General features: G+C 49.5%; 1 protein-coding gene across 1 annotated transcript in view; it reads left to right on the top strand.

The window, feature by feature from the left end:
* Positions 1-10,748, top strand: part of PCSK9 (proprotein convertase subtilisin/kexin type 9) — a 25,136-nt gene extending 14,388 nt beyond the window's left edge. The window contains exons 7-13 of the mRNA XM_019501238.1: positions 2,459-2,655; positions 3,191-3,374; positions 4,981-5,151; positions 5,546-5,694; positions 6,268-6,445; positions 7,617-7,798; positions 8,304-10,748. Of these exons, the coding sequence (XP_019356783.1) occupies positions 2,459-2,655; positions 3,191-3,374; positions 4,981-5,151; positions 5,546-5,694; positions 6,268-6,445; positions 7,617-7,798; positions 8,304-8,501 (1,259 nt within the window). The 3' untranslated portion in view covers positions 8,502-10,748. The remainder of the gene's footprint in view (positions 1-2,458; positions 2,656-3,190; positions 3,375-4,980; positions 5,152-5,545; positions 5,695-6,267; positions 6,446-7,616; positions 7,799-8,303) is intronic.

The following is a 10,748-nucleotide window of genomic DNA, read 5'->3' as shown; positions in this document are numbered from 1 at the left end:
AGGATCGTCTCCTTAAGGAGCGACCACTCTTCTTGGACACCTGGCTCCCCTCCCCTCTGGGACCTCAGTGCTTCCCCAACTATTCTCCTTAGCTCATTGAAGTTTACCCTCCTGAAATCTAGGGCTGCTGCCTTGCTGCAGGCCTTTGCCACCTTGCGCTGGATGGTGAATCCCAGCAGGTGATGATGGCTGTCGCCCAGGTGGTTGAGCACCCTCAGCCCCCTCACCAGGTCGTTGCCTATGGCCAGCACCAGGTCCAACAAGACATCTCCCCCAGTGGGGCTGTGCACCTCCTGGGTTAGATGGAGGTCCTGCATTTGGGGTAGGAACCTACGTGAGCGGTCAGACCTGGCTGACTGCTCTTCCTAGCAGATGTCTGAAAGTTCAGGTCCCCCATGATGTCCACGTCCTTTGACCTAACTACCTCTGTGAGCTGACTTAAGAATTCCTGGTCTAGCTCCTCCCCTCGGTTGGGTGGTCTGTGGTAGACCCCCACCGTTAAGTCTCTTTCCCCTTGACTGCCTTGTATCCTAACCCAGAGCACTTCCGTGTGCCCCTCCTCTGACTCTGTGCTAACTGACGAGGATGTGTATTCCTCCTTAATGTAGAGTGCCACGTCCCCTGTCCTGTCCCTCCTGTACAGCCTATAGCCCTTGACATTCACCGCACAGTCATGCGTTGGGTCCCACCACGTTTCAGTGAGCTCCACTATGTCCGGGTTTGTGTCAGCTAGCAGGAGGGTAAGTTCCTCCTGCTTCTTTCCCATACTACGAGCATTTGTGTAGAGGCATTTGAGGCCTCCTGTGGATGTGTGTGCTGGCCCCCTAGTCTCAGCATTGCCCGGGCCTCTGTCGCTTACTTGTGTATATGTTCCGCTTGTCGGTCTAGGCTGGGCTGTACTCGTGGGTGTTGCTTGGTTTGGCAGTCCAAGGCTTTGTCCCCCCTCTGTCACCGATTGCCCTAGTCTGATGCTACCCTGCACTTTCCTTTTGCTCCCTATATGCCTGAAGGACTTTTTGTTGCCCTTAATTTTTGTCTCCAGCCTGAGTTCTAATCCTGCTTTGGCTTTCCTAACTGATTCCCTGCAAGTGCGAGCCAGGGAGGTATACTCCTCCTTCGTAGCTTGTTATGAAGTACGCTCTTAAAGCCATGTGCAGTTCACTCTAGGCTGGGGCAATGATCACGCAGAGCAAGTATCCAAAGTCAAATACAGAATCTTTATTCCCTCGAGCAAGGTGCCTCTGCAGAGGGGTACCTCGCCTACTAGTTATAATACTTTTTTATACTTTCTAAGTGCGTAAGCGTTAGTTCGTGATTAGCTTGTGCTCATAAAAATACCTAATCATCTATTAACTAAATTACTATTCTATCCAATCAAGTGGCACTGTAAGTGTGAACACCGAAGTTTAACTCTCGTGACTACATGCCTCATATATTTTGTCTCAAGATGTTTCTTTATCTAACAAAAACAAATCATGCCCGACTTTCAAGGTTCCCCTGTTCACGAGATTCCCCTGTTGACTGGATTCAGCTAGGTTCATATCTTATCAGTAACTCTCACACAGTACCCCTCTTATCTCCCAGCTGTCTTGTAAGTGCTGTGTCTGCTTTTATGAAATGGAGGCGAAAGGATAAAGAAATGGCCTCACTTTTAGCATTATAAAGCCTTGCTTTTAGCCCTACAAGATTCATAGACAACAAGCTACCCCCCGTTTCCACAGCCTGTATACCTCTTTCTTTGTTCTTAGGCTTCCCTGGACCTCCCTGTTCAGCCAAGAGGGCTTCTTGGCCCCTTTGCCCCTTTTATGCGCAATGGGATTGTCTCCCTCTGTGCCCGTAGGATTGGAACGACCACCCTTCCTGGACCCCCATTTCGCCAGTGCTCTTGAGCTTTGACGCCTCACTAACTAATCTCCTGAGCATGCTGAAGTTAGCCTTTCTGAAGTCTAGCACTTCAGCCCTGCTGGTTAGTTTACCCACCCTTGGCCGGGTAGTGAGTTCAATCAAGTGATGGTCACTATCCCCTAGGTTACCTTGTACCCACAGATTCCCCACCAGGTCATCCCCAAGTAGCTAACACCATCTACTGTAGCTAACACCAGGACTACACAGGTAGCATCGGAGGGCTGGGAGGGAGCCTGGCTTCAGTGAGTTGCCTGTCCCTCTTTGGATTTGTTTGGCTTTCTGGTTTAAATCATCCGTCTGCCGGGAGGAGACCCCTGGCTGCCTGTTCCAACCTCCCTGCAGCCGACACACCTGGCGCTTCCAAGGAAAACATCCCCTGGAGCAACTGCGTTTCTTTCCATGCAGTTCATCATTACGGATGTTTGCATGAAAAGGAGGCTTGTTGCCCCTCTCCAAAGAGAGGGAAGAGGAGTTGAATCTGGTCCCCAAGAAGCGAGTGAGTCACTGGCGTGATGGTTTTCTGCTCTCAGTGTAATTCCTGTTCAATTGCCAGGCCTGGAGTTTATCAAGACCACCCTGGAGGCCCAGCCTTACACGCCATTGGTTGTGCTGCTCCCCTTTGCTGGAGGCTACAGCCACATTTTGAATGCGGCCTGCCGTCTGATGGTGCACACGGGGGTGGTGATTATTGCCGCAGCCGGTAACTACAAGGAGGATGCCTGTCTGTACTCGCCAGCATCAGAACCAGAGGTAGGGAGCAGGGGATGGCCTCTCTTAGGCTGAGCAAGATGCCGTGAGTTAGGGGCAGAATCCTCATCTCTCAACGCGGTTTTGCTGCCTGACCTTGCCTGGTGACATCGCTGCTCTGTGCCTCGGGTCTCCAGCTTTTGGGGTGAAAAGTGCTGGGTTGGGGAGGGATTGCAGGCATGCCCTCCTGCCTCAGCCCAGGTCAGGGTCAGGCAGAGCCACGGTCCTGCTCCATGTTCATACTTCTCTTTGGCTTCCTGAATGGGGTGGCAGGAGGTGGGGAAAGAGGGGAGCATCTCTCTCTTTATAGGAGCACAGTATTATTAATCCCACGGGTATCGTGAATGGCCAGGAAATCTCATCACTTTTAGAGGCCTCTTCCCAAACCAGGAGGCCCTGCTATGCTATTGAACTTGAAAGGGACTCCCTACACCCACTGCCTCTCGCAGGTCCATCATCGCTCATGAAATGACCTGCTCGCACCATTTACCACCTGCCCACTGCTGACGGTCCAGGTCACAACTGTTGTAACATACAGGTTATCACCGTTGGAGCAACAGACTACCAGGACCAGCCTGTTTCCATGGGGACCATGGGCACAAACTTTGGCCGCTGCGTGGATGTGTTTGCCCCGGGAGATGATATCATTGGGGCCTCCAGTGACTGCAGCACCTGCTTCACCTCACAGAGCGGGACGTCCCAGGCAGCTGCGCATGTTGCAGGTGAACAGTTTTAAAGGCTTGAATGCCAAAGGGGAGGAAGAGTGCCAGCATGCTCATAATAAGCTGTATATCGACTGGCAGTAGGCACGCTGGCAGGGGCAGAGACCTTTCTTTTGCTATGGCTGCATGGAGAGCCTCTGTGTAGCAGGGCCATGCTCTCAGGCAGGGCTTATGGGCACGTGGAGCCAGGTTTGATCCCTGCTGGGGAACGGCTGCAGCATTTCCCCCAGTAAAGAGGAGGCTTTTATCAGGGGACTCTTTACCGAGGCTGCTGGAAGGTGAGCAGGAGTGAAGGTGGGGCCTGTGAAAGAAACAGGCCTTATCCTCCACCAGGGATAAGTGTAGGACATGACCACAAGGAACTCAGCTGCTGGATGTTACACCGTCTGATGCATATTAGTGACCAGTGGCTTCAGGGTAGCTTTGGCCCAGAGCCTCCCCCTCCGATGGCTGCATAGCCCAGATGCTGCAACCAGCACACAGAGCAGTTGTCTCCTAACATCACAACATCACATTTTTTGTCAGGGATTAACAAGCAGCTTCAAGCAAATACACGATTGCCCTGATTCAGCCACAAGGCATGACGGGGTGTATGTCATGGTCTAATAAAGACATGCCTTGTGGGTTCCTGGGCCCAAGGCAGAGTGTGGCTCACTGTAAGCGTGTTTCCTCCTTAGACTGTAAATCATGCACCCTTGGGGGTCCTTGTGTGAGGCCAGGATCCCCAGGGTATGAATGTGCAAGGAAAGAGAAGATGCTGACAGTGACAAAAGTATGCTTTCAGCCAGGCAGCAGGTTACCTTGGAGGAAAATCATCCCAGAGGGCAAAACTTTTCAGGCTGTGTCATTAGCATTGTCAATAGGAACCTGTAGGGGAGGGAATCAGTTTTAAAACCAAAGCTGAGGAGAGATGCTTTTGAAAAGCAGCTTCTTCTTTCTGTCTTAATTGGCGTGTGCAATGGAAAGACTGCATTCACTGGCCTGTATGGCTGGAATGGTGGAGCAATACCTGCCATGGGGTGGGGTCCAGTTCATCACGCTTACCCCTGAGCCATGTGATTTCCTGGGATTGCGACTGCCTAAGCAATGTGGGTAGGTCTCTGATAAGGAGAATGCAAAGGATAACTCGTACTGCAGCTGCATCGGTTGGCACGCTCTTCTAGACGAAAAGGCAATCAGGACTCGTAGTAGGGATGATATCATTTATTAGACCAACAAGATTTTTGCAAAAAAATCTCTTTAATTGGAAGCTTTCGGGCACAAAAACTTGCAATTTTTCTAGAGGAAGCATCTACAAAACACTTTCTTCTGCTCTCTTGTGCTACCCAGTGGGCTAATGGGACTGAAGCACCTAACCAGCTAACTACCCATGAGGCTCTGGGCTGTGGTCTTTGGACAAATTATGAAATTCTGAGCTGATCCAAACGCAGTGCAAACAGCACTGCAGTGAAGATGTGGAACGTGTGAATGCTGCAGTGGTGGCACACAAATGCAGTTTGCATCGGGGACTTTCACCCTGATCAAAAGCAAGTGGGATATTACTTCCTTACGTCTAGCTCTGTGGCTTACTATTCTGTTTGTAGCTGAGCGCTCGTTTCCTTCCTAGGCATCGCAGCCATGATCCTGAACACCAACTCGGCACTGACGATCTCAGAGCTGAGGCAAAGGTTAATACGCTTCTCCACCAAAAAGGTTATCAATGAGGCCTGGTTCCCTGAAGACCAGAGACTGATCACACCCAACAGAGTGGCAGCACTGCCGGCCAGACTGGGAGCAGGTAAGTCACTTGTGCACCCGAGTGCAGCTACGCATCAAAAGATGCTCCTGGTGGTAATGCTGCCTAATAACATGGAGATGTGCATGATTGAAATGGCACCTAGCTGGGCTGGGTGTGTGCAACTCTTCTTCCAGTTAGCGACTTGGAAGCTGTGGTGTTGCTGTCTCTATATGGGGTTTTGTAGAGAGAGCAGAGGATCTTACTCTCCTTTGCAACTCCTTGGCCATCATCCATGAGCACTGTTTGGAGAGGAAATTGATAGTCACATTGCCAGGTTACTTTGGCTCAAGAACAAATGTGGCACCTGCAGCATTAGTCTTGTTTGGGATCATACAGCCTGGACTCAAGCGTGGTCTTGCTGTGCTGCACTGACGCCCAAAACATCCCTTTTCAGATGAGCTGTTGTACTGCCGCTCTGTGTGGTCTGCCAGGTCAGGGTCAACTCACTCCGCGACAGCAGTCGCCCGCTGCACTGGGAACGAGGAGATGCTCAGCTGCTCCAGCTTCTCGCAGAACGGCAGGAGGCGAGGAGAGCATGTAGAGGTGATTTGCTGGCAGCCTGTTGTACTGCTTCATTTGTGGAGTTATATCCATTTATGCTGCCAAACTTTCCCTTGGCTCAGCAGATACTTTGGTTCAGCAAGGGCTGTGGGATCTAACCCTTAGAAAAGAGCCTTTGTTGGGAGCAACCCTCGAAAGGCCCTTGAAGCTCCACTGAATGATAGCTAGAATTGGATAGCCTGTGCTCCAATTTGTCGGCTGCTTCATGTCTCCCACCTCCCAACAGCTGTGGAGGTGATGACGTGAGACAGGCTGGGGAAATCCTGTGTGGTGACAGCCTGTGCTGTTAAATGGGTAAAGACAAAGGACTTCTCTTGACCAACCCAGTGACTTGAGGCTTTGCCTCGGACAAGTCATTGTCTCCCCTACCCGGGCTGGATTGACCATTGGCCTCCTAGTCAATTCACTTTTAAAGGAAAGGTGGTCTCACGAGCCAGGCCAGGTCCTAAAGGTACCTTCAGAGATTTTTATCCATCTCATACCTGACTCTCATGTACAGCGTGGTGCATTTCCTGGCTCTGAGTTGTCTTTACACCTGTGTTTTCTGAATTGCAGGACCACGGAGGCAGGCAAGAATGTGTGGCTCACAATGCATTTGGCGGCAGCGGTGTCTACGCCATTGCTCGGTGTTGCATTTGGCCTAAAGCACACTGCCAGATTCATGCCAGCTCCCAAGCCATGGAGGGGGCATTGACCTCAGCTGTGGGCTGCTCCAAGAACCACATTTTGACAGGTACCGTAGACAGTATCTTGTTGATACTTGAGGGGGCAGGTATTTGATCTCACCTCATTCCCTGCTGGATGAGACTGCCTACACCTATTCAAATCACCAGGGACATGCCAGGTTTCACGGTACTCTAGGTAGTCAGAGAATTAAACTCTGAAGGATTAAAGCTAACTTGATACAATTCACCAAATGCCCATTCTGCCTATTGGTTATCTGCTTCTACAATAAGAGTAAGCCAGTCAGACTTGGGAGGCTCAATTTGATATTCACTGGGAGCATCTGTGTGTGCTGATTTAAGGCACTTTAGCCTGATTTAAGGTGCATTAAGGGTGTGTGTCTACATGCGCATGCCTTTAATGCGCCTTAATAATGGCAGTTTTAGGTTGTTCATGCCTAAATTTGATACTTGCCAAAGCAGGCATCAAATTTAGGCACGAATAGCTAAAGTGCATTAACATGTGCAGACGTATTAAGGTGCATTAATGCTGTGTGTGGACTGACTTGGGACTGACTTTACTCCCGCATCAGTCTGCACACATGGCGTTAATGCACTTTAACGCGTGCATGTGTAGACATGAGCCTAAATTGCCTTAATGTGCATTAAGATAATGCACATTAAATTTAGGCATGCCTAATGCACGTGTAGACATATCCATTAAGTCCTTGAGGATCCTTAGGTCTCATTTGTACACAGAGCTGGCTGGTTTGATCACTCATGACCTAAGCAGCCAACTGATGTGTTCCTAATGCTTTCAACTGTCCAGTCAGGCTGCTAATCTTTCACACAGGCTCCCCACTAGCACGCTAACAGGTTTGGTGACTCAAAAAAGTTGTCACTGCAGGTTTGCAAAATGCAGAATCAGTTAGCACCAAATCATCAGCTATCCCATGTGTAGGTGGTGTGTAAAAACAATGGATGGCTTTTTACACTCCTGAGACATTTGCCTATCCAGCACCATTCCGGCACTGGTTCAACTGACAACTTCTGCTTTGGTGGGACCCCTCTAGGGTCTGTATCAGGATTGAGGTGCACTGGCGAAGCTCTTTTGGAGATGCCTCCCCAGCCTCATCTTGTGCTCTTCTAGTGTTTTCAAGGGCAGCAGATGGTCCTAGCACTTAATTACTCCTGAGAGCAGGCTCTTCTTGTTCATTTAGGAGCATTCTGTATTATTGGCAGGTTGTAGTTCCCATTCTCCATCTGGAGAGTTTAGTGACAACGTCAGACCTATTCTACAGACAGAAAACGGGCACAACCACTGCATAGGTAGAAGTGACCTGGTCTCACATGCGTCCTGCTGCCATGCCCCCAGCATTGAATGCAAGGTGAAGGAACATTCTCCTACGGACTTCACAGAACAGGTGAGGAGGAGCCAGTCACCTCAGGTATTGGCAGCATCCTTTCTGCTAAGCTCGTGTGTTGAAATGATTATCTAAAGTCTGTGGATCTTCCAGAACAGAGGGTATTCCAGTGCAGCTGCTTTACACTTCCTCACACCAGCAGTTTGCCATAAATGGAGTTGCACCTGTTTGTACTTGTGTTGAACCAGCTCAGTTCCCCATGCAGGTGGGATGATTTGGCAGGGTGGTTTAAGGTGTCTCCCTATGGTTCAGGTAGGAGAGCCAGAGTCTTGATATGGGCTCATGTCAGGGGCTCTCTCGAGCCAACCTAGCTGTAAATAGGTGGATTCTTGGTAATTCGGGGAATGCAGAGAGGCTAGATGTGATGTCAGCCCCACGGCTTGCCTTTTACATGCTGTTGGTTACAGAGATTGGCTTGCTTTTACCTGTATGCCACCTGGGCTCAGGATATCCCTTGGATTTTTGTTGTGCCTTTGAAGAGTGATCCGATCCCTCTCTCTCTCAGGTGATGGTGTCCTGTGATGATGATTGGACTCTGACAGGATGCAACGCTTACTCCTGGGGTCCTGGCACCCTGGGTGCCTATGCTGTTGATGACACTTGCGTAGTGAGGAATGCCCAGGGTGGCAAAGGGGCATCAGCTATCGCTATCTGCTGCAGAAAGAGAGAGCTGGAGGACAAGCATACCGCCAGCAACCAGTGATGGCGCTGCCCAGGGGCACGGGGCACCTCTGCTGAGCGGAAACTGATGTTACTCCAAAAAACAAACAAAAAAAAAAGCATTCCAAAAGGGTCGGAGCTGATATGCCTCTACTCTTATTGTAGAGGCAGATCTGTTTCCCCCGCCCCCCCCAAATTTGGTCACTGCTGACAGTGACACAGTAATTTGTGCGGGTGGGAGTCCTAACACATCTACACTCCAAGTGCAGCTGTGCTAGGATATCCCCAGCTCCCAGGGCCAAGGGGCTAACTTTCCTTCTACACGATCTTCTGCTCCACTGCATGTAAAGTAAGTGTTAGCTGGGCATCATTTTGGTGTGGGGAGAACTCCTCTCATGCAACAGTTGCGAGATTTATTGTTCCTTTTTTCCCCCCCTTAAAAATGACAAGAAATGAGGTTATGAAACTGGTCAGTCAGATGGTGGGAAGGTGACTTGTGTGTCCTTGTGTGGATCTGGAAGATGGTGCACTGACTGCACACATTCTGGGTTAAGGAGATCAAGCAAATTCTTGTTCATTTTGGAGCCAGTCTCCAAAATTCCCAGCAATCTACATATTTGTGTGTCCATCTCCCACCCTGATACTCTTCCCTCCAACTACCACCCTGCACGTGGCTGAGGCACAAACAGAGGCTTTAAAAGCTTCAGGGCTGGCCCATTTCTGGTATAGGAACAGACTTGTCTTAGAAGGCTGCCTCTACCTGCCTTTGGTCATAGGATATGGGGGTATAGACACTGCCACTGAGGCATATCTGGCTGGCAGGAGCACCCATGGGCAGCTTAGCAGGGCTATGCTGGCATTAGCTCTGGTACTGCGGTGGCCAGACACGAATCCAAACCACTGTAGCTCACTGCCCCTTTGGACTGCAAGTTCTGTGCTGATCCTCCAGGAGGTGCCGCACAAGTGTGCAATTTGTTAGCAGCAGGGGTTTAATTTCTTGTTGGCTCTACTCCAGCTCCTTTCATTCTCAAGTGCCTTACAAACCCAGCATTGCACTAGGTACTGGAGTGCCAGCCCAGCAGGGCAGAGCCAGGCATGCCCTCCCCCTCTAAGACTGCTTTTAAGGATGAGAGAGCAGTGTAACCTGTGTGCACGGTCTGTCAAGGGGGCATTTTGCTTTTTAGCGGACGGCTCACCTGGAGGAGCCGAGGCCAGAGAGTTGCCTTTGTTCTTCCAGGGGGCTCACTGAGTTTTTGCCATGGCAGGAGAGTGGCCTGCAGTCTCCTGCTTTCCCATTTCAGTTTGTTACCTCCACAATGGCTTCAGGTGTCCTCCAACAGACCAGGCCGTTGCCATGTACAGATCACCTGTTGAATGTTCCAGGGATTTGCTTTTGGAGGGGAGTTTTTGTCTTACTGAAATGGCCAAGCTTCATCCCCCTCTCCCAGCCCCTACTCTGAGACATTAGCACCCTACCCACACTGAGACTCACCCCTGGGAGATCCTCCGTTTGATTCTCTGTGAGCCCTGCCTGCCCAACAGAAACCAGGCACTTCCTTTCTGCAGGCTATGTAGGGGGATCAATACCACAGCAATAAGCGTAGTGTTCATTCATAGACAGAGCAGTCTCGAGGAGTTAATCCACACACTCTGCAGTTCAAACAGCCCATGACAGAAAAGAGCTGTCCTGATCCGAGTCCCAGAAGAGCCTACTGTCCTCTCTCACAATACATTGAGATCCCTTACTGAAATTTTACAACTGCTGAGCATTGTGGGATGTGTTCACGCTGTCACAATGTCTAGGAAGAACCTGAATCTTTTCAAGCCGATGCACTGTTCTTGTAGCTTTTCTGTTTACTCATTCGATTCCTGCTGGACCATTCAGCTAAACCACTAGCCAACTTCAAATTATGATTTTTGCAGTTTTTTTTTTAATATTAATCTCTTAGTGTGGCAGGTAGATCCCAGCTTACGCTTTATCAAGCTTGCAAACTTTAGTTTAATGGCATGCTTACCGTTACAGATTCACATATCTGCTGTCATTTGATTAGCATTTATTTTAGAGAAAAGTTGATAGCTTGTTTTGCTTTAGCTGTGCTTTCAGGTATTTCAGAGGTGCATAGATGTTTGAACTTGCATGTGCTGCATTCATTTTTTTTTTAAAGGTACAGGAAAAGCTTTCCTAGTACTGTCACATTTTTAGCATTTGTATCTTGAAACTATTTATTTGGGGTTTTATAAACAGCACATTTTATAATGGTGTCTTTTTAAAAATAAAGTCATACATCAA

This window comes from Gavialis gangeticus, unplaced genomic scaffold (genome assembly GCF_001723915.1).
Source record: "Gavialis gangeticus isolate Ggan-Ray unplaced genomic scaffold, GavGan_comp1, whole genome shotgun sequence".
NCBI lineage: Eukaryota > Metazoa > Chordata > Crocodylia > Gavialidae > Gavialis > Gavialis gangeticus.
Note: the sequence above shows the minus strand (reverse complement) of the source record. Positions and strands in the feature narration are given on the sequence as shown.